The sequence below is a fragment of the Notamacropus eugenii genome, chromosome 4, assembly GCF_028372415.1.
Source record: "Notamacropus eugenii isolate mMacEug1 chromosome 4, mMacEug1.pri_v2, whole genome shotgun sequence".
NCBI classification, from domain to species: domain Eukaryota; kingdom Metazoa; phylum Chordata; class Mammalia; order Diprotodontia; family Macropodidae; genus Notamacropus; species Notamacropus eugenii.
In genome coordinates, this window is record NC_092875.1 from 422,240,907 (window position 1) to 422,267,638 (window position 26,732).

At 38.6% G+C, this 26,732-nt stretch overlaps 1 protein-coding gene across 1 annotated transcript in view; it reads right to left on the reverse strand.

The window, feature by feature from the left end:
- EGFLAM (EGF like, fibronectin type III and laminin G domains) overlaps window positions 1-26,732 on the reverse strand; it is a 256,629-nt gene that overhangs the window by 114,330 nt on the left and 115,567 nt on the right. Inside the window, exon 7 of the mRNA XM_072605784.1 lies at window positions 2,611-2,777. Coding sequence (XP_072461885.1) covers window positions 2,611-2,777 — 167 coding nt within the window. The remainder of the gene's footprint in view (window positions 1-2,610; window positions 2,778-26,732) is intronic.

Below are 26,732 nucleotides of genomic sequence, written 5' to 3' on the forward strand. Positions count from 1 at the left end.
TAGGTTTATTGCATGAGTGTGTGTATGTGTGTGTGCGTGTGTGTGTCTGTGTCTGTGTGTGTGTGTGTAAAATGGGAGGATGGAAAGGGGGCAGGATATGCTTACTCACATAGCCAGAAAATACATTCTGATACAAGAAAAGCTGCCTTTTAAATGGTTTTATACCTAGCTTTTGCACCCAGTTTCAAAAATTCTAATTTCCATTAGACTTTGGGAATATGGTGACCGTCCTATGCTAAGAAGTAAATAAAATAAAAAAGAAAAAAAGGAATCTATGATTAATCTGCAGGCTTTTTTTTTTTGTCTTTTGGTGATAAAGTGTAGTTTGTTTCTAAAGTTGAACTAGTTAAATGTCAGTTATCAGAACAGTCTTTTTTGTTTGCCTATTGCCAAGTCAAACACAAAGGCTTATACTTCTACCTGGATTCTTCCTTCTATAGACAAGACTCAGAGGACCAGAGACTCGGAGTTAAGAAAGAATTTAGCGGGCTTGTAGTCAAAGAATCATAACTTTAGAGGTGGCAGTGATCTTAGAAACTATTAAGTACAATCACTTGATTTTACTGAAGAGAGTGAAACACAGACAAAATTTTTTAAAAAATTGTGAAGGTTCCTGGCTTCCTTCAAGTTCCAGTTAAAATCTCACCTTCTTCCAGAAGCTTTTCTTGATCCCCTTTCATACTAGTTCTTTCTCTCTGGTAATTATTTCTTATTAATCCTATATATAGCTTACTAGTACATAGTTATCTGCATGCTGTCTCTCCCATTAGTCTGGGAGCTCCTTGAGAGCAAGGACTATCCTTTACCTTTCTTTGTATCCCTAATACTTAGCACAGGGCCTGGCGCACAGTAGATGCTTAATATATATTAACTGACTTACTAATAAGTATCTAAGGTAGGATTTGAACTCTGATATTTCTGACTGCCTGCTTGCAGGAGTGTAGGAAGTAGCATTTTGGGCAGCTAGGTGGTGCAGTCACAAGAACACTAGAACTGAATTCAAATACAGCCTCTAACAGTGACTAGCTGTGTGACTCTGAGCAAGTCACTTAACCCTGTTTGCCTCAGTTTCCTCATCTGTAAAATGAGCTGGAGAAGGAAATGGCAATCCACTCTAGTATTTTTGCCAAGAAAACCCCCAATGGGGTCTCGAAGAGTCAGACACGACTGAACAACTGAACGATTTCTGACTCACAATTTGCTGCTCTTTCTAACCCTACGCTATCTTTCATTTTACAGATCTTACACATTTACTGAATTCGAGACTCAGAGAGATGAAGTGATTTATCTAAGGTTGCACAGATTCTCCTGCAGTAAGTGGGAGAAGCAAGATTCCAAGTCATGTCCTCTGCCCTCACATTCAATGCTCTTTTCTGTTGTATCACAAGGAGTTTCCTGAGAAAGCTGAGAAGTACAAGGACATCCTGAAAAGAGGTACAAAATCTTGGCTCTCCCGTGCTCCCTACAAACAGAGGACTGGATAATCTTCCTCAAAGTATTTAGGATACATAAGTGTGGGGTAATCAAGGAGGCATAAACTTCCTCCTATCTCCTCTATTAGAAAAGAATCCCTAAATAAAAGATGGGCACATTATCTAATCCAATCCAACCCAATTTAATACTATTATCATTAAGTAAACATTTATTAAGCTACCAGTACAGACAAGGTAGTGAGCCACGATGAGAAGGACTCTTGTTACTGTTTTTGCTTAGGCGACCAACACCATAAGGCCAGATCCTAGCTTACAGACCAGGGCATGTTTGGATAGCTGCAGTTTAGAATGAAGGCTTCATTGATACTGCAGAGTGATCCTCCAGGAGGATTGATTTTAATTTGACTGTTGATGGCCTAGAGCAGGAAACTAATCCTGAAAGGGCCTAGTTTCTTCAGGACCCCATGTCTCTTCCCACCCCCACTCCCACCAGTCTCCTACCCCGTAATGAATCTAAGATTAACTCAGTTCCTCCAAGGATGAAGAAGGAATGTGGCAGAGTTCCATCTTACTGTGTGTACATAAGCCTGCACTGCAAAGCTCACCCCAACCCTCATAAGGACAATCTCAAAATAAATTTGTCAGTGACCTCTAGAGTACAGGAACAGGAAGGGAGGGCCTTTGCTCCAGGCCTCTCTCACCAGAGGCTCAACTTCTACAGAGCTGAGAAAAACTCTAGGGAGAAAAGTCCTTGTGGTAGTTGTCAGATTTTGGGCATGTACCTTCTGCAGGGTCCTAAGAAAACTCATTGAAGGGTTGGATCCTTGCAAATCAGCCTTGCAAACACAGCTATACTTCTCAGCTAAAAAAAGCAGTTCTACACTGTCTAATTGTAGGGCTAAGCTTGTCCCAAAAGAAGAGATAGGCAAATATTCACCCCTTATTTCTTTGCAGAAGTGCGGGACTGTGGGCACAGAACGCAGAATATGCTGTCAGACTTGGTTGATGTGTCTGTTAGTTTTGACAAAGTGCTTCACCCCAATCCCATCTTTCTTTTTTATTCTTTATTATAATGGATGGCTCTCTAGGTGGTAGAGGGGAGACATCCTGGAAAAGGTGATATCCAAACAAAATATATGAATAAATGTTTTTTAAAAAGAAAAGCTGTTCTACTCACTGAAGGTTCGTATGGTGTCACTGGGCTGGCTGCGGGAACTGGCTCCAAAAGCATTCACAGCCTTCACAGCAAACTGGTACTGAGTATCTGCAATGAGTCCCTTAAGAACCATGGAGTCCATCTGGACTTGTTCTTTGATGAGAGTCCAATTGGTGTCAAAATCTGGCCTTTATCATTTGAAAAAATAGAGAGAGAAGAGGAGGAAAGAGTACTTCAGAAATGCTAGAGGAAAGGAAAACTGTATAAACCCACAACATTTGAACTCTGGAAGCAATACTCATAAAAATGAATAATGGTTTCCTATCTAAAAAGGGACCTGTATTGTAAATCAGAGGCTGTATATTTGTGTGTTCTCCCTATAAAACACATTGGATAATTTGTGGGATCAGTCTTAAAACTCGATTTAAAGGTTGCTTCTTGCTCCTTCCCCTCCACCATTTAGAATATGACTGGAAGATAACAGCAGTCCTGATAATCATTCAAGGACTCTTCTGTCCAGATGTTATATAAACATGCATCCATTCAGCAATCCCCATCCCTGGAGGTCAGGGGAACAGAGATGCAATCTATTTCCAACTTGAAGTTCATAAAACAAAGATTTTATACGGTGGCTAATTGTACTAATCCCTAGGAGAAAACCTTAAAGATTCTTTCTGTTCTTGGCAAGTCCTTACTTGTACTCAAAATGTGAAAAGGAGATTTAGCAGCCACAGGCCTGAGAGGGCACTAAATTTTCACATTTTCCCCAGTAGACCCTATACAGAAGTGTAAAAATTGTCCCAGGGCACCTGTCTGCCTTCAGGCTCAGAACTTTCAGGGGGGGTCTCTGAATGAACCCTCCAAAGAAAGTGAGCCAGGATGAGAGGGAGCTAGGGCCTCCACACACATCCCACAGTCATGCTCCAGTTGTTTCTGGCATAATGATCACATCTACGGATCATCAAGGCCCTTTGATTCTTAGTCATTCATAGACACAGAATTTGAGTTCTGGAAGGGTAAACAGACATCATTTCTGACCTCCTTTTACAGAAAAAGAAGTGACCAAAGGTCATACTGCTAGTTATTGGCTGAACTGGGATGGATTTCAGGGCTCCTGACTACCAGTCTTGAATGACCATGAAACCACCCAGTCTCTATCATTTAACAGGGGCAGCTAGGTCGTGCAGTGGGTAGAGCACCAGTGCAGGAGTCAGGAGGACCTGAGTTCAAATCTCACCTCAGACACTTGACACTCACTACCTGTGTGACCTTGGACAAGTCACTTAACCCCAATTGCCTCATCCTGGGTCATCTCCAATCATCCTGATGAATATCTGATCACTGGATTCAGACGGCTCTGGAGGAGAAGTGAGGCTGGTGACCTGCACAGCCCTCCCTCACTCAAAACAAAGTCAAGTGCAAGTCATGTCATTATTTCTCTGATGGCATGATCTTCTTTGGCAACGAAGGACGAACACACACACATTCAACAAGCATTTAGTAACCTCCCTCCACAATTACAATTACTAGAATTGTTCTAGGCTTGCACATGTTCTCCAGAGTGAAGATCATGGGATCATAGATTTAGAACTAGAAAGGACTCTAGAGGCCACTAAACTCTGTCTCCCCTTACCCCTTTTGAAAACCGAGGCCCAGAGAGATTAACTAACTTGTGCTGGGTCACACAGCTAGTCAGGATCTGAGGTAGGCTTTCATTCTGATGGCTCATTGTGATGTGACATCAACCCTGGGTTCCTCAAAGTTATTCCCAAGGTTGTACAGACTCTGAAAGATTCTACCAGACTTTGAGTATGGTCCTAGGAACAGACTATGCCTGCTTTCCAAGGATCAGCCAAACATTACCACCATCACTATCATAACCACTGCTACTACAATTATTATTGTAATTTACAGAGCACTATAAGATTTGCAAGACATTTAATACATTATACTTCCTTTGAACCAAACAGCAACCCCATTTGATCAGGATGACAGATGCTCAGTTCAGAAGGATTTATCACCAGTAAACTGGCCAAGTGAATTCCTTGGCTGTGGCAAGCCAAGACACAAAGAAAAATACAGTAATCAATAAACATTAAGTTTTTACTTAATGTGTAAGGAACTATGTGAAGTGTTGGGAGCATAAACAAAAAGCAGAAGCAGCCCCTAGCCTGGAGGAGCTTATATTCTAATGGAGGAGATAACTTGTACATATATATGTAAATATCAGATACATGCAGAGTGGAGGGAAGGTTAGTGTGAGTGGGGAGGTGCTAACAGTTTGAGGCACTGAGTAAGGCCTCTTGGTGGGTGCTTAAGCTGAATCTTAAAGGAAACTGGGAATTCTAAGAGAAAAAGTGGGGGGGGGTGAGAAAGACAGAGAAAGACAGAGAAAAACAGAGACAGAACTAACAGAGAGACAGAGAAAGATAGAGAACAGAGAGACAGAAATAAAGATACAGGGAGACAGAAATAAAGACACAGAAAGAAGTATCCCAGGCATGGGAAGCAGCTAATGCAAAGGTCTAAAAATTGGGAGATAAGGCATTATGTATGAGGAGTAGCAAATAGGCCATTGTGGACAGACCTAGAGTTTGTGGAGAAGAGTAATGTGTAAGGAGACCAGAAGGACAGGAAGGGGCTGGGTTATGAAGAGCTTTAAATGCCAATTAAAGGAATTTATATTGGGTTCTAGAGGTAGGATGTCCTGTGTTTAATTTTTAGTGTTACATATTTACCTGAGGCTCAGAGATGAATGAAGTAATAGTGAGCTTTTCCTATATATCATAAGAAAATCACTTTTCTAGCTGGGTGGAAGATGGATTATGTTGGAGTGAAGAGACACTTGAGTCAGGGAAACCAGTTAGAAGGCTGTTGCAATGGTCCAGGTGAGAGGTAATGAGAGCCTTAACCAGAGTGGTGCCTGTGTGAGTAGAGAAGGGGATTCATATAGGAGATGTTATGGAAAAAGAAAAGACAAGATCAAGAAGCTCATTGGCTACGTGGGATAATCAAGAGTGAGGGATGACAATGAGAGATATCATCAAAGAGGTTGCAAACTTGGTTGACTAGAAGGGTCATGGTACATTTGACAGAAGACTGTAAACGAAGAGGGGGATTTGTGGGGAAAGGTTATGAGCTCTCTTTTGTACATGTTGAATTTGGGATGCCTGTAAAACATTCAGTTTGAGATGTCTAAAAGGAAGCTGATGATGTAAGAATAAAACTTAGGAGGAAGACTTTAGGGCTGGAAAAATAGATCTGGGAGGATATAAATTAAATATATATATTTAAATAATATATAATTATTTAAATATATAATAAATAATTAAATATACAAATTACATATAATATAAATATAATAATAGCTATTAATAGCTAGCATGTATATAGCAATTTAAGATTTTCAAAGGGCTTTACAAATATTATCTCATTTGATCCTCACAGCAAACCCAAGAGGTAAGTTCAATAATTATCCCTATTTTACAGATGAAAAAACTAAGGCAGGCAGTGGTTAAGTCCAGGAGTCACACAACTAATAAGTATCTGAAGCCAAATTTGAACTCAGATCTTCCTGACTCTAGATCATGCACTCTTTCCACTGTACCACCTTGTTGCCTTAACTCATAGGATCTGATGAGTTCACTAAGTATGAGATCATAAAGAAAGCCCGAGGAAGAGTCCTGGAATACATCTTTTTAGTTAGTGGATATCACACAGATGATGATCCCAAGAGAGCCTGAGGAGTCATCAAACAGGTAAGAGGAGAGCCAAGGGAGAGCAGTCCCAAAGAGAATGTCAAGCCCCTTTTAGCTTCTGAGGTGATGGCAGCAGAGGGGAAGCATGGGTAGATGGTATGGAGAACCACGCAGTTTTACTGCAAGAACTAAAGCAACTGATGCAAAGTGAAGTGAGAAAAACCAGGAGATGTGTACAGTAACAGCAGTGTTCTAGTGATGATCAATTATGAAAGACTTGGCTACTCTGATCAATACAACGATCCAAGACAATTCCAAAGGACTCATGATGAACAAATGCTCTCCACCTCCAGAGAGAGAACTGATAAATTCTATGAGTTCAGATTGAAGTAGGATTTTCTTGCTTTTTAATTTTTCTTTCTTTCTTTTGAAATACTGCTAATGTGGAAATGTTTTGTATGGTTTCACATGGATAACTGACACCATTATTTTCTCACTTTCTCAGTGGGTGGGACAGAAAGGGAGAGAATCTGAACCTCAAAAATATAAAAGAATGCTAAAAATAAATAAATTTTTTTTTTAAAAAAAGAGCCACATTTAGACTATCCATAAAGATCATCTTAATTGCTGGCACTCAAAATGTGAGATACTTAGTCAACAACCAAGGTCTGCTGCTGCAGCAACAGTATCGTGTCAATATTGGCATTCTCTCTATGAATACAATCAAAAGAGTTAAGGAAGTTGAAACTGAATGGAAGGATGGATCCAGAGTCAAACAGAAAGGTGGATGTAGGTAATAACAACAATACTTAGCATTTGTGTAGTGTTTTAAGTTGTGCTTAATATATGTCATCTCATTTAGTTCCTATAACAGTTCTATGAGGCAGGCACTCTTATTATCCCCATTTCACAGACAAGGAAACTGAAGCCTAGCTAGAGAGGGTAAGTAACTTGCCTAACATCACACAATTAGTAAGTGCTTACTTACTAATGGCCTTTGGCCATTTCTGACTCCAAGTCTAGCACCATCTTGCTTCGGAGGTTATGTTTATCATCATCCAAATCAACAAAAAGTCTCACTATGTGGAGTAACTGATCATTGGCTTTCTAGGGCTCATGATGAACCTAAGGAGAAAAGGGGGCAGAGGGTGCTAAGACTCATACAATCTTTTTGGTCATCTATAAACGTCTATAAAGCGGTTCATGCTTTAAATGGGAGATTCTTGCCCAAGTGACCAGTAAGTGCTCCTGCTGTTAAAGGAACTGAATTATATCAGTAATATGTAATTATATATAAAATATATAATATTAACATTCTTCTTATAAGTGAAGCTTTATCAACTGTTGTTCATTCCTTTCAGTTGTGTCTGGCTCATTGTGACCACATTTGGAATTGTTTTATTTTTTGGCAAGGATACTGGAGTGGTTTGCCATTTCCTTCTCCAAATGAGGAAACCAAGGCATAGGGTCACACAGCTAGTAAGCATCAGAGGCTGGATTTGAACTAAGGAAGATGAGTTTTCCTGATTCCAGGCCCTGCACTCTATTTACTGAGCAACTAGCTGCCTCTGTAAGTGAAAACTGGGAGGTGCTACTCCTTATTGGAGAGGCAAATGAAGGCATTAGCTTAATCAGCTACCTAAAAAAACTAAGGAACATTTCCTTGTTAAATTACAAAGCTGATAACATATAGATTTTTAACCTATAACTTTTAGCGTTAGAGAGTTATCTGAAGTTCAGGGATGTTAAGTGACTTGTTCATAGTTACACAGTTAATTTGTCAGCTCTTCCTGATTCTGGATTTATCACCCCAGATGCTATGCGTGCTGCTCTGCCTCCTCTACTGATGACATTCACTTGTGAAACAACCATTGTGAAAATAGCTGCAGATTATAGGCTGGTATCTGTTGAAGAGGATGGGGAATGGGATGGTGGCAAATAAATTTTGCTGATGGTACCATTACTTAATAAAAGCCTATAGATTATATCAATACAGAGTTTAAAACTCAGTGACTTCATTGCAAAGATGGGGATAGGGAAGATCATGAATACTGGATAACATAATTCAAGGGTTACAAATGAAAGAGTACAAGGCACTTGAATTATACAGATGTCTTGTGCTAATTAGTACAACAAAAGAAGAGTGTTGAGAGGCATTGGATGTAATGAAATTAAAAAATGACATTATTTCTATTACAACAGACTTGAGACCACTGGTTATCAATGTGGGAGTAATTTCCAAATCAGCTATTAAGTATATAGTGAGATCATTGATTTACTTGAACACAAATCAAAATCAACACCAAATTAAAAGAAGAAAAAAATGTGATGAGTGCAATTGATGCAACTCCTTCCTGACCTATCTGAGTAAGTCATTAGTGACCCCCAAATGGGAAATGGCATTAAGGCTCTATATGTGAAGTACTGGTTAAGTATGGAAGATACCACGAAAGGCAGAAGACAGTCCCTGCTCTCAGAGAGCTCCCAGGCTAATGGAGTTCAGAGAAAGTAAAGGTCATTGTGGGCTAGAGCAGTAAGGAAATGCCTGCATAGAAGTGGTGGGACCTGGATTTTGAAGCATGCATGGAATTTGGATAGTATGCAGATGTGGGGAAGGACAAACTCTCAGGGGGAATGGGTGTAAATAGGAGAGCAAATAGCATGAGCAGAGACGTGAGATAGATATAGCATCTGACTGGGGTGGAGGGTCTATCCTGCAGATTAATGAGAGATAGATTGGCTGGAGTCAAACTGGTGGGATGAGGAGACATTGAAAGCTAAGATGAAGAATTCGTGCCTTATACTCTATGCATGCAAAACCCTCTTCATCCTTGATGCTTAATTCCTCATGATGTCCACTGATCATCTCAGTGTAAATACCTCAATCAGGAGATTATTAGAAGAAAGCAGGTATTGTGAGACTCAACTATTTTGCTTTTTTTCGATAATGCCCCCATTAAAAGATTTCTTTTAGCTGATAAAACATGTTTAGATTATCCATGGAGTTATTTAATCCAGGTTAGTTCTGTTTCTCATTACTGTGAATAATTGAGAGCTGAGTATAATTGATGCCTTAAGTATGAAGTTGAAAAAACCGAGTAATCTCGGGACAATTCCTCCATCTCTGCTAAGAAGTGACGTGTGGAGGGCATTTTCTTATAATAATTTGCATGCCTCATGGCTTTAGTTAAGTGGTAAAAATATTGCCCCTTCAAACAGAGAGCATGAGGAGTGCTGGATGGTTTCATAGCTGCAAAACTTTTCATAGGAGCCAAGTTTATCATCAAAGAGAAAAAAATGAAGTCAAAAGAAGGAAACACATTTGCAAACTGAAATTAGAACAAAATCATTCCAACCCAGAAAAGTCAGCTGGTAATATCTACAAGTAAAGTCGGAAAAGATGTGACCTTTGAGATAAAATGATTCTGGTGTCCTTTCCTAAGATGTCCTTGTGATAGTTATTGCAGGAAAACCCTCCAAATGCTTCCTGAATGTGCCTCTGTTTACACAGGACAAGCCGCCAATATTACCAATAGTCTTAATTTTTATTTTATGTGAATATTTTAGTGAAAAATAGTATTGTGTATATCCCATCCATTTGCTACTGGAAAGAAACACAAATGGATGGTTTCTTTTGCTAGTCAACCCAAGGTTTATTCAAATTCTCCAGGTTTTATTTTTTTAAGGGACGAAAGAAAAGAAAGGATGATACACTGATTGAAGAGCTGTTTATAACTATGAATCCCCGCCTGACTCTGATTACCTCACTGGCTTCCTGATGTGAATACTTGTTGTCTGACAAGGACCAGAGGTCACAATAGAGGTTGGGAGAGAGACACGCTTCAGGCAAAGGTAAAAATGTAGGGGATGGGATGAATCAGGCAAAGGCATAATCTTAAATTCTCTTTTTAGCCAAAGAAATTTCTTTCCACCTAAATATAATGTTCCAATTACACATGGGAGACCTTAACAGCCATATCCTGGCAAATGAAGATGTTCATTATAAAACTGGAAGAAGAAAAGGGTACATGGCAGCATGGGCTGTCCTGCATGATGAATATGATGCTCCTGACCCATTGTCAGTACAGACTTTAAATTACTCCCCTCCCCCTCCCTCTTTTTTTTTTTAACCACTAACGGGAATATTTCCTCTAAGTTGTACAATCTCCAATCTAATTTTCCTTTTGGTCAATAACGTTCATTGGCAAGATAGACTTCTGGAGAGAGGACTGGAAAAACTAGAGCTGACATCTAAGATCACTCTGTATAATCACCCTGTTCAAGAACATAGTAGTCCATCTGGCTGTAGAGATGGACAGAATATGAGAAGGGACAGAAGAATTCTCTAAAGCTGTGTCACCTTAAAGCTCCCTTCCTTTCCTTGGATACTCTGCACATTGCCACTGAATCATCAATGCCAACAGCAACCTCAATGGGGCAGTTAGATCCAAAGGGTTAGTATTATGTCTACTTGACAACCTCAGTGCTGAACATGATGCTTTGTATATAATATGTGCTTGATCAACGTTTAATGAGTTAAATTGAACTAAATATCTCACTACTATTCTAGCTAACGTCATAAAGTGACTGCCTTACAAAGTGGCAAATCCATTTACTAACAAGTATGAAATGTCCACTTATGGTCATCATTTCTGTGAGTTCTGTGGAAATACAAAAGAGGACGGAGATTCAATTCTTGATTTCAAGGAACTTCTAGACAAGTTGAGGCAACACAGGAAAGCAGTGGAAGAAAACAAGGCTTTATATAGCTCCTGCTATACATACCAGGAGCAGTGCTAAGCACTTCTCAAATTTGTTCTTCACAACAACTCTGTGAGGTAGATACTATTATTATCTCCATTTTACAGTTGAGGGAACTAAGGAAAATAGAGGTTAAGTGACTTATCTAGGGTCAAACAGCCAGGAAGAGCTTGAAGCTATATTTGAACTCAGGTCTTCCTGGCCCATTGCTCTATCCACTGTGCTACCTAGCTGCCTCTGAGACAAGGCATACATGCATGCATACATACATTCACACACACACATACACATACACATACACACATAGTGTGAAGAAAACACAAGATGAGAATATTCTAAGTATATCATAAAGGGCTAATTTATGTTTATATTATAAGATTTTAAGTACAACAGAATTTCAGAGAAAGGAGAAATTAATTTGGGTTTTAGTCCTAAGAGAAAGCTTTAAAAAAAAAAATAATTAACTGGGCCATTAATCATACAAGTAGGCAGGATTTGAACTCAGGTCATCTTTCTCACTCCAATTCCAACACTCTCTACTGTTGCACCCAACTATTTGGTGGGAAATAAGTTCTAGAGAGGTAGAATGAATTTTCCAAGGCCCTAGAAGAAGGAAGTCGCAAAGTCAGGTCCTTTGACTACAAATTTATCTGTTTTTTTCTACCATTTTCTCAGTTTGCCAATCCACAACATTTTGGTAGGGATTGATTGTTTTCACTGACTCTCAGGACCTCTGATAGACAGAAGAGACATTATCTAAACAATTTACTCTGGTTTCCATCCCTGCTATCATTCTACTAGAAATACTGGGATAGGAAACTAATGGGAGTAGAACTAGCATTGAGGACTCTTAACTCCTTGTTTTGGGAAACAAAGATTCTCTCAGCCATCCTGACATTACTGTAGCCAAGCTAAGGTCAACCAGTGAGGACTTGTATACAAGTACTTCCAGGGCCTCAAGCCCACATGTGGCCTTCTAGGTCCTCAAGTGCTTCCTTTTGAATCCAGACTGTATTTGTTCTATGAAGTTTGGATGCAGTCAAAGGGCTGCACTTGAGGTCCTAAAAGCCACATGTGGCATCCAGGCTGCAAATTCTCTACCCATGTGAATGTAGTGGGTAGGAAAGAGAACAGATGACTTGGGAAAAACAAGCCTGAGAGTCTGATGGCAACATTATTCCCATCCCTCAGGCAGAGCTGACACATGTGGATGACTTCCAGTCCACTGGGTATTAGTCTGACTCAGCACAGCTCTGATGCCTTATGGTCACTGTTGCACTGCCCACTCCGACTGGGCTGTGCTGGGATGGGTTCAGATCTGCCATGCCCTTTACCTGCAATAATAAATAAAGCTCTGAGCTTAGATGGTTGAGCTAGATCAGAGGTGTCACTGGCAAAACTCTTGAGGGCAACCAAAACCAGATTAAAATGTATTTGGTAAATATTTAAGCAAATAAATGAACATATGATACAACATAAATAACATTAATTAGATAACATTAATTGGTGATTTTTTTAAATTCAGTATGTAGCCAGCAGACATCTGTTTCTACATGAGTTTGACATCACTGAGCTAGATAATATAGGAGGTCCTTACTTAGAAATTCAATACTTTTGGAAATCAATGAAGCCAGGATTCCCTTAGCAATGGAGAAGGCTATGGAGCAGATAGGACATAGGAGAATATTCAGAAGTTAACAAGTGTGGTCTGCTTAACTGCTATAGCTTTTCATGCCCTAGAAAGTAAGTACTGAGGCAAAGACTGATGGTGCAAAGATTCAATTACATAGAGTGTGGTGTAGCATAAAGAGTACTGAATTTGGAGTCAGAGGACCTGAATTCAAATCCAGGCTCTGATGGTTAATACCTCTATGACCTTGAGCAAGTCACATCACTTCTCTGAGTAAGCCTATCTTCACATCAATATAATGAAAGCTCTCAACTGGAGAACTTCTTTCTGTTCTAAATCCTATGATCCTTGGCATAGTGATGTGATGGTAAAGAAGGCTCCTGCACCTAGAATCACCAGTGGCCTTGATTCTAATCTGTCCTCCAATACTTACTAACCATTGGTCATAGATAAATCATTCAATCAGAGCCTCAGTTCCTTCACTTGTAAAATGGGGATGAAAACAAGATCTATCTCACAAAATTGTTGAGGATTAGATGAAATATTTGCAAAAAGTGCTTAGCACCTAAATTCTTATTCCTTTCTTTCCCTTAATGTAATGTATGTGTGTGTTCACACACATTATGTTAAGGGAAGGGAGGCAAAAGATATAGAAATCCATATCTGTATATAAAAAATAAATGTGTATATGTACATATACACAGACACACATATGCATCAACTATTATTAAGAAATTGGGCTAAAATAGTTAAATGTTGGGAAAAGTATTCCTGACAACAGAGTCTACTAAGAGGTGGGATGTCTTCTGCGGAAAGTGAGGGTAGAGGATCTGCATCTTGCATCTATTGACAGCCAGGTTATCTTGGACTAAAAGAGAATGGATTAAAAATCTGCTTTTCATTCCTTTGCTTTAAGAAAATCTAATTGTAACATTTGGAAATGACTGTTATAAAGGCTCGTCCCCATATTCCCCATCAACCCACATCCAATTATACCATTTGATGTTTTCCTGACCTCAATGGGGGCTTTGAGAGTGATAGAGTTTCTTTTTAATTGTTTATTGTTGTTTCCTGTGTCTGTTCCTCCCAACAATGGTATAATGATCTGGAGGCAGAAGGTCTAGGTTCAACTCTACTACTTACTGACTTTATGATCATAGGCCAGTTACTTCAGGCCTCATTTTTCTCGTCTTTAATTGGGGATGGGTGGGAGATATCCGAGGTGTGAAATTCATGGCCCTGGCCACAAGCAACTCACAAAACTCCTGAGTGGCTTGAACAAGATTAAAACGTAATTAAGAGGAAAGAGGTAAAGCCAAGGTAGTGGATTAGAGGTAACCCAGCTGAACTTTCTCAACATTCCCCTCCAAACAATTTTAAAATAATACCTCAAAAGGGAACAATACAGTCAACAAAAGGTCAGGGTAAGACATTTTTCTAGCCTAAAAAAATTTAGGAGGTACCTAGGAGAAGTTTGTGACACTAGGATGGAGGCCATACATGCAGCAGCAGCAACAGTGATCACAGCAGCAGCTTCAGAAGCTCTCAGCCCAGAGATGGTAAGAGGATCTGAGAACTGGTCAGAAAGGGATCATAAGGGACCCTTTGTGGACACTGGATACAGTGGGCACTGATTGACAATTCTATTGCCCATACATATTTCTAGGTTTCAGTTCCAGGGTGGATAGGGATGCTGGGGGTCAGAAGAGATCAGGGGCCCTGGTCACAGTTCCAAGATGAAGAGGAATGCTAGCACTTGTAGCTGCAGGGGACCAGGGATCCTTACTTGCTAAAGACAAGAGCACAGACCAAAAGAACAGTGACTACACCTCTCCTAGGATAACACCACTTTGGAAGAAACAGAAACTTGCAGACCCCTAGAACTAGTTCTGAAAAGAGTAGCATGAAAAGGCCTGATACTTGGCTCCTTATCCTAGGAGAACAAAGTCAAGGAATAAACTAGAAAAATGAGCAAACAACAAAAGAAGAATCTTACTATAAAAGTCAACTGTGATGACAGGAAAGAACAAGATATAAACTTAGAAGACAATAATGTGAAAACAGCTACAAAGCCTCAAAGAAAAATATTAATTGGACTCAAGGCCAACAAGATTCCTGGAAAAGTTAAAGCGAGAGATAAGAGTGATAGAGGAAAAGTTAGGAAAGGAAGTGAGAGTGATGCAAGAAGATTATGAAAAGAAGATTAACAGCTTGGTAAAAAGAGGTATGAAAAATACTGAAGAAAATAAATCCTAAAAAACAGAATTAGCCTAATGGAAAGAGAGGTACGAAAATTCACCAAAGAAAAGAGCTTCTTAAAAACCAGAATTGCCCAAACAGAAAAAGAGGTACAAAATCTCACTGAAGAAAATAATTCCTTAAGTTTTTCTTTAATTTTCATGGGCAAATAGAAGCTAATGACTCTATGAGACATCAATAAACAATAAAATAAAGTAAAATCCATGAAAAAAAGAAGAAAATGTGAAATATGTCATGACAATAAAAAAAAAACTGACCCAGAAAATAGATTCAGGAGAGATAATTTAAGAATTATTAGAATATCTGAAAGTCATGATCAGAGAAAGAGTCTAGACATCATATTTCCAGAAATTATCAATGAACACTGTCCTGAAATTCTAGGACTAGCAGGTAAAATAGAAATTGGAAGAATCCACCAATCACCTCCTGAAAGAGATATCAAAATGAAAATTCCCAGGAATATTATAGCCAAATTCTAGAGTTTCCAGATCAAAGAGCAAATACTTCCAATTAGCCAGAAAGAAACAATTCTAATATTGTGGAGTCAGGATCACACAAGACTTAGTGGCTGCCATGTTAAAGGAGAAGAGGGCTTATAATATATTTTAGACAGCAAAGGACCTAGGATTAAAACAAAGAATAATCTACTTAGCAAAATGAAGTATAATCCATAAGAGAAAAAATTGAAAACTTAAGGAAAGAGAAGACTTTCAAACATTCATGATGAAAAGACCACAGCTGAATAGAAAATATGACACTCATAAAAACTCAAGAGAAACATAAAAAAAGTAAACATGAAAGAGTAATCATAAAGGTCTCAATAAAGTTAAACAGTTTACATTCTTATATGGGAAGATGATACATATAACTCCTACATTTTCAGGGCAATTAAAAGGAATTTACATAGAGAACATGTGTACGAATTGATTATATTAGAATGATCTCCAAAAAGAATGAAGGGGGAGAAAGAGGGATGCACTGGGAGAAGAGGAAGGGAGAGGTAGAATGGGCAAAATGAGGCAAGCAAGAAAGAGCTTTTACAGTGGAGGGGGAAGTGGAGGGGGGGGGGTGATGGAAGGCAATGTTTGAATCCCACTATCATCAGAATTGGTTCAAAGAGGGAAGAAGAGATATATATATATATACATACATACTCAGTTGTGTACAGAATTGTAACTTAACCAATAGGAAAATAGGAAGGGAAAGGGATGAAAGTAGGTGTGTGTGTGTGTGTATGTATGTGTGTGTGTGTGATAAAAGGGAGGACAGATCAAGAGAGACAGTGGTTAGAACTAAAACAGACTTTTGAGGAGGGACAAGAAAATGGGATGGGGGAGAAAACACAGTTAGTAATCACAACCTGAATGTGAATGGAATGAGTTCACCCATAAAATGGAAGTGGATAGCAGAATGGACTAGAAACCAGAATCCAACAATATGTTGTTTACAAGAGACATACTTGAAACAAAAGACACACACAGATTTAAAATAAAGGGCTGGAGTAGAATGGAATATGCTTCAGCATATTCTGCGATCTCAGACAAAATAAATGCAAAGATTGACCTAATTAAAAGAGAAAATAAGGGAAACCACATTTTGATAATGGCCAATGAAATAATATAAAAAAGTTTCTCTGATAAAGACCTCATTTCTCAAATATGCACTAAGCATAGAACTGAATTAAATTTATAAAAATAAGAGCTATTCCTCAATTAAAAAATGGTCAAAGGATATAAACAGTCAGCAGTCATGAAAAGCATGCTCTAAATCACTATTGATTAGAGAAAAGCAAATTAAAACAACTCTGAGGTACCAGTTCACACCTATCAGAAGTGACAAATGCTGGAAGGGATGAAGTAAAAATAAGTATACTAATGAATTGTTGGTGGAATAGTAAATTAGTCTGACCATTCTGCAGAACAATATCAAACTATGAACAAAAGGCTATAAAACTGTGCATACCCTTTGACCCAGTAATACTATTACTAGATCTTTATCCCAAAGAGATCAAAGAAATATATGTACAGAAATATTTAATGCAGTTAGTTTTGTGGTGACAAAAAATGGAAATGGAAGGGATGCGTATCAATTAGGGAATGGCTAAACCAATTATGGTATATGATTGTGATAGGGTACAATTATTCTATGGGAAATGACAAGAGAGGTGGTTTCAGAAAAACATGGCAAGACCTATGTGAAGTGAAGTGAAGTGAGAAGAACTAAGAAATCATTGTGCACAGTAACAGCAACGTTGCCATGATGATCAACTGTTAAAGACTTGACTGCTCTGATCAATCAACAGTAATTTAAGACAGTTCCCAAGGACTCATGATGAACAAATGTTATTTGCCTCCAGAGAGATAATTGACGAACTCCTAGTGCAAATTAAAAAAAAATTTTTTTCACTTTATTTTTCTCGCTTTTTTATAATAGGATGAATATGGAAATATGTTTTGTGTGATTTCACACACATTTTTGCATGACATAATATTGCTTGATTCTTAGTGTTTGTGTGAAAGTATGAGAGGGAGAGAAATTGGAACTCAATAGGTTGTCTCAAAGAAAAAATGCCAAAAATAAATTAATTAAAATATTTTAAAATTTTTTAGAAGAAGACTAAAATAATAGGTGAAAAGAGATGGGGGCATGACACAGGGTGATTGCTGTAAAAACAGAGTAGGGATTAACATTAGACTGGGAATTCCTTGAGGGAGTTCTCTTTTCATAATCCCTTTTTGTATGCTTAACACTGAGCACAGAGCCCTCATTGGCAGGTGCTTAGTAAATGTTTATTGACTCCTTGGAGATTTTAAAAAAAAAAAACGTAATTGGAAAATGTTCAACAAAACAAATAAAAATACAATATTGCATAGATAATGTTAATTTGTGGTTCCCTAAATCAATATGCCATCTGCAAGGATCCCTTTCTTTTTTTTTTTTTTTATTTTGTAATGTTTAACAATCACTGCCATACAATTGTGATTTTATCCCCCCCACCTACCCCCCACTCCCCCCCTCCCTCCCCACGACTGCATACAATTCTGTATAGATTCTACATATACTTTCCTATTGAGTATATTTTCACTATAGTCATGCTATGTAGTCAGACTAAGATAAATGAAAGAAATCGTATAACAAATCAGAACATGATACACAAACACATACACATACACAAACATGATCTGCTACAATATGTGAGTGACTTCCATATTTCTCTCTCTGAGTGTGGCAGGCATTTTGCCTTGAGATCCTCCATTGGGATCTTTTTTTTTTTTTGGTAAGAAGTTCTTGTGTTATTACAAAAATCTAAGTCTACCAGAAAAAACTCTCACACACTGTGGTTGTTGCTGTGCATAAAGTTCTCCTGGTTCTGCTCCTTTCACTCAGCATCAGGTCATATAAGTCCTTCCAGGCCTCTCTGAAGTCTTCTTGTTCATCATTTCTTATGGCACAATAGTACTCCATTACATTCATATACCATAATTTATTCAGCCATTCCCCAATTGATGGACATCCCCTTGACTTCCAGTTTTTGGCAACTACATAGAGTGCTGCTATAAATATTTTTGTACATGTGGGACCCTTTCCCATTTTTATGATCTCTTGGGGATATAGTCCTAGTAGCGATATTGCTGGATCAAAGGGTATGCACATTTTTGTAGCCCTTTGGGCATAGTTCCAAATTGCTCTCCAGAATGGTTGGATGCGCTCGCAGCTCCACCAACAATGAATTAGTGTTCCAACTTTCCCACATCCTCTCCAGCATTTATCATTTTCTTGTTCTGTCATGTTTGCCAATCTTATAGGTGTGATGTGGTACCTCAGAGTTGTTTTGATTTGCATCTCTCTAACCAATAGTGATTTAGAGCATTTTTTCATATGATTATAGATAGCCTTAACCTCTTCCTCTGAAAATTGCCTGTTCATATCCTTTGACCATTTATCAATTGGGGAATGACTTGTATGATTATACATTTGGATCAGTTCTCTATATATTCTAGAAATGAGGCCTTTATCCCCGAGCTTAGCTGTAAAAATTCTTTCCCAATTTACTACATCCCTCCGGATTTTGGTTGCATTGGGTTTGGTTGTGCAAAAACTTCTCAGTTTAATGTAATCAAAGTTATCCATTTTGCATTTCATAATGCATTCTATCTCTCCTTTAGTAAAGAATTCTTCCCTTCTCCATAGATCTGATAAATACACTATTCCTTGCTTCTCCAGTTTATTCATGGTATCAATCTTTATACCTAAATCATGTACCCATTTGGACTTTATTCTTGTGTACAGTGTCAGGTATGGGTCTATGCCTAATTTCCGCCACACTGTTATCCAGTTTTCCCAGCAATTTTTGTCAAACAATGAGTTCTTATCCCAGAAGCTGGGGTCCTTGGGTTTATCAAACAGAAGGTTGCTATATTCCTTGCCTACTGCTTCTTGAGTGCCAAGTCTATTCCACTTGTCTACCTCTCTGTTTCTTAGCCAATACCAAGTGGTTTTGATAATTGCTGCTTTATAGTACAGTTTGAGGTCTGGTAGCGCTAGGCCACCTTCCCAAGCATTTCTTTTCATTAGTCCCTTTGATATTCTGGGCCTTTTGTTTTTCCAAATGAATTTTGATATTATTTTGTCCAGCTCTAGAAAGTAATTGTCTGATAGTTTAATTGGTATGGCACTAAATAAGTATATTAATTTGGGTAGAATTGTCATTTTTATTATATTAGCACGGCCTACCCACGAGCAACTAATGTTTTTCCACTTACTTAAATCTGACTTTATTTGTGCAAAAAGTGTCTTGTAATTGTGTTCATATAATCCCTGGGTTTGTTTTGGCAGGTAGACTCCTAAGTATTTTATACTGTCTACCCTAACTTTAAATGGGATTTCTCTTTCTATCTCTTGCTGTTGGACTTTGTTGATAATATATAGGAATGCAGAAGATTTGTGTGGGTTTATTTTGTACCCTGCAACTTTGCCAAAGTTGTTTATTAATTCAAGTAATTTTTTACTTGAATCTCTGGGATTCTCTAGGTAAATCATCATATCATCTGCAAAGAGTGATAACTTAGTTTCTTCTTTGGCTATTTTAATTCCTTGGATATGTTTATCTTGTCTAATTGCTACAGCTAACATTTCTAGTACCATATTAAATAATAGTGGTGATAATGGACAACCTTGTTTCACCCCTGATCTTATTGGGAATGCATCTAGCTTATCCCCATTGCATATAATGCTTGCTGAAGGTTTTAGATAGATACTGCTTATTATTTTATGGAAAGTTCCCTTTATTCCTACATTCTCCAATGTTTTTAGTAGGAATGGATGTTGTATTTTGTCAAAAGCTTTTTCTGCATCTATTGAGATAATCATGTGGTTTTTGTTAGCTTTGTTGTTGATGTGATCGATAATGCTAATAGTTTTCCTAATATTGAACCAGCCCTGTAGTCCTGGTATGAATCCTACCTGATCATAATGTATTAATCTCGTGATAAGATGCTGTATTAGTTTTGCTAGAATCTTATTTAAAATTTTTGCATCTATATTCATTAGGGAAATTGGTCTATAATTTTCTTTCTCTGTTTTGTCTCTTCCTGGTTTGGGTATCAAAACCATATTTGTATCATAGAAAGAATTTGGGAGGACTCCTTCTTCCCCAATTTTCAAGAATAGTGTATGTAGTATTGGAATTAACTGTTCTTTAAATGTTTGATAGAATTCACTTGTGAATCCATCTGGCCCTGGAGATTTTTTCCTAGGGAGTTCATTGATGGCTTGTTCAATTTCTTTTTCTGAGATGGGGTTGTTTAAGTATTCAACTTCCTGTTCTGTTAATCTGGGCAATTTGTATTTTTTAAAATATTCATCCATCTCGTTTATATTATCGAATTTGTGGGCATAAAGTTGGGCAAAGTAGTTTCTAATTATTGTTTTAATTTCCTCCTCATTGAAGGTGAGTTTACCCCTTTCATTTTTAATATTAGTAATTTGGTTTTCTTCTTTCTTTTTTTTAATCAGATTGACCAAAGGTTTATCAATTTTATTAGTTTTTTCATAAAACCAACTATTGGTTTTATTTATTAATTCAATAGTTTTATTAATTTCAATTTTATTAATCTCTCCTTTGGTTTTCAGTATTTCTAATTTGGTATTTACTTGGGGATTTTCAATTTGTTCTTTTTCTAGCTTTTTCAACTGCAAGCCTAAGTCATTGATCTCCTCTTTCTCTATTTTATTTATGTAAGCATTCAGAGATATAAAACTTCCCCTAATAACTGCTTTTGCAGTATCCCATAAGTTTTGGTATGTTGTCTCACTATTGTCATTCTCTCGAATGAAATTGTTGATTGTTTCTATGATTTCTTCTTTAACCCAACCCTTCTTTAGAATTAGATTATTTAGTTTCCAATTGATTTTTGGTTTCTCTTTCCATGGCCTTTTATTACATGTAATTTTTAATGCATTATGATCTGAAAAGGATGCATTGATTATCTCTACCTTTCTGCACTGGATTGTGAGATTTTTATGTCCTAGTACATGGTCAATTTTTGTAAATGTTCCATGTACCGCTGAGAAAAAAGTATATTCCTTTCTATTCCCATTTAATTTTCTCCAAAGATCTATCATATCTACCTTATCCAGAGTTTTATTTACCTCCTTAACCTCTTTCTTGTTTATTTTGAGGTTGGATTTATCGAGTTCAGAGAGGGGGAGGTTGAGGTCCCCCACTAGTATAGTTTTGCTATCAATTTCTTCCTTCAACTCCCCCAACCTCTCCTCTAAGAATCTGGATGCTATACCACTTGGAGCATACATATTTAGTAATGATATTGCTTCATTGTCTATGGTGCCTTTTAGCAGGATATAGTTTCCATCCCTATCCCTTTTGATTAGATCTATTTCTGCTTTTGCTTTGTCTGAGATTAGGATTGCTACTCCTGCCTTTCTTACATGAGCTGAAGCACAATATATTCTGCTCCATCCTTTGACCTTTATCCTATGTGTATCCCCCCGTTTCAAATGTGTTTCTTGTAAGCAGCATATTGTTGGATTATGGCTTTTAATCCATTCTGCTATCCATCTCCGTTTTATGGGAGAGTTCATTCCATTCACATTCACAGTTATGATTACAATCTGTGTATTTCCCTCCAACCTCTTTCCCACCATTTGTGCTTTTAGCTCTCCCGTCTCCCTTCCCCTCCTCAATAGTATTCACTTTTCTCCCCCTCCTCCTGCAGCCTTCCCCTCCTTCTTTTGACCCCCCTCCCTTTTAGTCCCCTTTACTCTTATTGCTTCTTTCCTCCGTTTTAGCCACCCTCCCCTTTCTTCCCCCTTCCCCTCCTACTACCCTATAGAGGTAGTTAGGCTTATCTACTTAAGATTATTGTTCCCTCCTTTGAACAAATCAGATGAGAGTACCTCTCAAACAATGCTCATCTCCCTCCCCTCCCTCCCTCTACTATAGTTTTGTACTTCTTCCTGTGATATAATTTTCCATTTTCTGCTTCCCCCTTTCCACACCTCCTATTACATTCCCTTCTCATACTTAAATCATATTTTTGACATGACATCATTTACTTTATGCCCGTTCCCTCTACATATATTCCTTTTATCATAATAGCTGCACAGTTCTCAAGATTAACAGGTATCATCTTCCCTTATAGGGAGGTAAACAGTTTGCCCTAATTGAGTAGCAAGTTTTTGTTTTTCTTTTTTCCCCTCTGTTTACCTTTTTATGATTCTCTGGAGACCTGCATTTGAAGATCAAATTGTCTATTGAGTTCTGGTGTTTTGGTCAGGAAGGTCTGGAAATCCCTTATTTCGTTGAATGACTTTCTCCTTGCCTGAAATGTTATGCTGAACTTTGCTGGGTAGTTGATCCTTGGTTGAAGTCCCAACTCCTTTGCCTTACGGAATATTGGGTTCCAATTCTTTCGATCTTTTAATGTAGAAGCTGCAAGGTCCTGTGTGATCCTGACTGTGTGTCCTTGATATCTGAATTGTTTCTTTCTGGCTGCTTGTAGTATTTTCTCCTTCACTTGATAGCTCTGGAATTTGGCAACTATATTTCTTGGGGTTTTGAGTTTGGGATCCCTTTCAGGAGGGGAACAGTGGATTCTTTCGATGACTATTTTGCCCTCTGAGTCTAGTACTTCTGGACAGTTTTCCTTGATGATTTCCTGGAAGATATTGTCCAGACTCTTTTCTTCATCATGGGTTTCTGGCAGGCCAATAATTCTTAGATTTTCTCTCCTGGATCTATTTTCCAGCTCAGTTGTTTTTCCAATTAAATATTTTACATTTTCTTCTATCTTTTCATTCTTTAGATTTTGTTTGACTGATTCTTGTTGCCTCATTGAGTCATTAGTTTCTACTTGCCCAATTCTAATCTTCATCATAGTGTTTTCTTCAGTTAGCTTTTCCATCTCCTTTTCCATCTGACCAATTTTTCCCTTTAAGGAGCTATTTTCTCCATTTAATTTTTGTCCTTCTTTTTCCATTCGACCAATTTTCCCAGTTAGGTTTTGGGTTTCCTTTTCCATCTGATCAATTTTCCCAATTAGGTTTTGGGTTTCCTTTTCCATTTGATTAGCTCTTCCTTTTAGGGAATTATTCTCTCCATTTAATTTTTGAACTTCCTTTTCCATTTCTTCAATTTTCTTTTTCAGGGTGATGTTCTCATCAGTGAATTCTTTTTTTATAGTTTTAAAATCATTGGCCAGTTTTTCTTTTATATCCTTCTTCAGACGTTCCAGGTAATCTAGTTGTGCTTGCGAGAAATTCATAGTCCCATCTGAGGTTTCAGATGGAAGTACAGTCTCAGCTCTAACCTCTTTGGTGTTTGTGTTTTGGTCCTTATCCCCATAGAAAGATTCTATGGTTTTTTCACTTTTCGTCTGCTTTTTCCGATTCATGATGTTGGCTGAGTGTTGTAGCTTTTGGTTCTTTCAGTCAGAAGGTACAGATCTTTAAGTTGAGCTGATGTGTGTCTAGGCTAAAAGCAGGCTTTTGTTTTTTGTTTCCCAGATCAACCCTGAGGTTAGCTTGTTAGGTATGTGGGAGGGGTGGTCTGTCCTCAGGATATCTCCTCAGCTGACTTGAGGCAAAGGCAAGGTCAGGGGATGGTGATCCCAGCTTCCCTATTGTCTTCCCTTTTCCCCTGGAGGGCTGGGGCACGCCTAGAAGCTAATGCGTGTTCCCGCCCCTCCTTGGGCTCGTCTCCCGGCTCTGAGGCTTGCCTGGGTCTCAGTGCGAATTTTCTCTGCCCTGGGTCGTCTGTCCCTCCAGCCGTCTCTGCTACCGTAGGAAGAATCCCCCTTTGCCACTTTTCCAGCCTCTGGTGTTATGAGACCACCTGCCCCCTTCTGCTGTTCCCGCTGATCCAGGATTAATCTGGGGAAGAATTTTATGGTTCCCTCACGGTCATCAGGGGGGAGGAGAGAGCACTTACTGATCACTCTGCCATCCCAGTTCCTGGAAGTTCAGGTAGTGACCCACCGAAGTCCGTCTTCAGGCTGAAGATTTCAAGGGCTGCTGCGCTGATGTCTGGCACTCAGCGGCTCTCACCGGCTTGGCCTGGCTTATCTCCTGCTCCGCTGGTCTCCCCCGCCACTCTCGGGCTCCTCTGGTCCCCTCTGCCCTGCCGCGCCGACCGCGCTGCGCTGTGCGCTGGGGTCTTACCCCCGCGGAACAGATCCCTCCCGTGGACCCTCCGGTCCAGCCTGGGCTCCGAATCCGTCAAAGTCCATCACCCACTGGATTCTACACCTCCAAAGTCTGGTCAGACTCTCCCCCCAGAGATATCCAGAGGAGTTTTTCCAGGAGCTTAGGTGAGTCGTTGCTTTCACTCCGCCATCTTGGCTCCACCCCCAATACTCAAGGATCCCTTTCTATTTGAATTTGATACTCCATAGGCTCGATGTTCTCTAAGGCCCATGGCAATGCTGAGTCCAAGATCTTACGATCAACTCCAATTCCTTAGAATAAATCTATCAAAATGTTCGGTAGCACAACTCCATTATGTGCCACATAAAGAGAAATCTTTTAATCTCTTTTAGGTTGTGGCATGCCACTCGAAAAGAAGAGCATCATGGAACTACAGATTATTCATGGTAAACTGGGTTGTTTTTTTCCACAGGGTATGTTCCCCAAGCTAATTTCTTTTGCTTCTTCAGAACTAGTTTCTGCAAAGACTTTCTTTCCAATAAAATGTATTTTAGAGGAAACTCCAGAAACCACTAAGTAGTCTTAGCTCAAAAAAAGAAGAAAAAAAGAATGACGTATCATTTGACCTTCAGCTTTCAGCCTGTTTCCTTTATTTACGAATCAGTCCAACCCCACCAAATGACAAACAGATGGATAGAGTGGGGTAATAATAAACTCAACTGGCAATCTGTCCCAGGCGAGCCAACCAGGGACACTGCACTTTTCATTTTATGCTTTACCAATGACTCCCAGTGCTGTTATCCTCACAAGAATTCAATTTATGTCAACTTCCATCAATCTGACTTGGTATTACATCGGTAAACCTTACCGCAGGAGTGACTGAAGCTTTAAGTGATCAATTTGAGGAGCTAGTATGTCTTCATTCTGTGAAAACTGTCAGACTTGCCCTTTTAGCCCTTCCATTACAGCACAGAGTGGATGGACTTGGCTCTTAGGAGATGTCCTGGCACTCAATACCAGTTTGTGACTCTTCTCTGAGATGCCTAATCTCAAAAATAGAAGCAAAAAACCAGATGCTTCTTAAAGAAATACTTATTGATATGAAATATCCATTGATACCTGGGAAAGTTAGTTTTTAACTAGTCCCCATTCTCTACTTCTGTCCCTTATAGCTACAAAACATGATGTTCTAAAGCTTGATATTTTTAAAGATTCTGATATTTTATCTGAGCCAGTGTGCACATCAGTCTGCCATTGACATGAATTTATTAAGAGCTTTACTTTGTGCCAGCCATTGGGCTAAGGGATGGGTATATAAAAAAAAAAAAAGAGCAAAATACACAACCACACATCTTTACTCAAGATATTATATATATATATATTCACTCATTGTTTCACCTACTACCTGTGACCTTGGCCAAGTCAACCTCTTTTAGTTTCCTCATCTGTAAAATGGGTATGATAACACCCATCCTGTTGCTGTGAGGATCCAGTGAGATAATGTGTACAGCACTTTGGAAACTTTAAAATGAAATACAAATGGCAGTTGTTATCATCATCTTTTCATGATTGTTCACATAATGATTTCAGACATGGGAAACTCCCATTGTGCAAGCGCCCTCTATTGATTCATGAATATCAGCTATTTTTCTATAACACATAGGCTCAGAGAATTGCCTGGAGCATGAAGTATTAGAACACCTGGGTTCTAGTCTTTATGAAATCACCTGTGCACTAGGTGACTTTATTACTTGGAAATGGTAGAGTCAGAATTAAAACCTGAGTCTTTTAATCTCAGAGCCAGAATTCTTTTTACTATACCAAAATTTTCTCATTTTTATGCCCTTAAATTTTCTTTTGCTTTTCTCAATGTCCTAATAAGGCTCTTCTTGAGAAATTCAGCTTTATGGTAGCTAAAATAAGACTGTATTTGTCTGACTTAGGTGAGGCTAGAAATGGAGATCATTGTGCCCCTAGAAGCCAAGTCCTTGAACAAAGCTGGTAGAGCTGGGGTTACTAGAGATGAGGCAACCTCAGGGATCCAAGGCCAGCTGTGATTAATTCCTGTTTCTCACCCAGGGCTTTTATAGTCTGCTGCAGCTCCAAGATTTCCTTGATGGAAGCCAGGATCT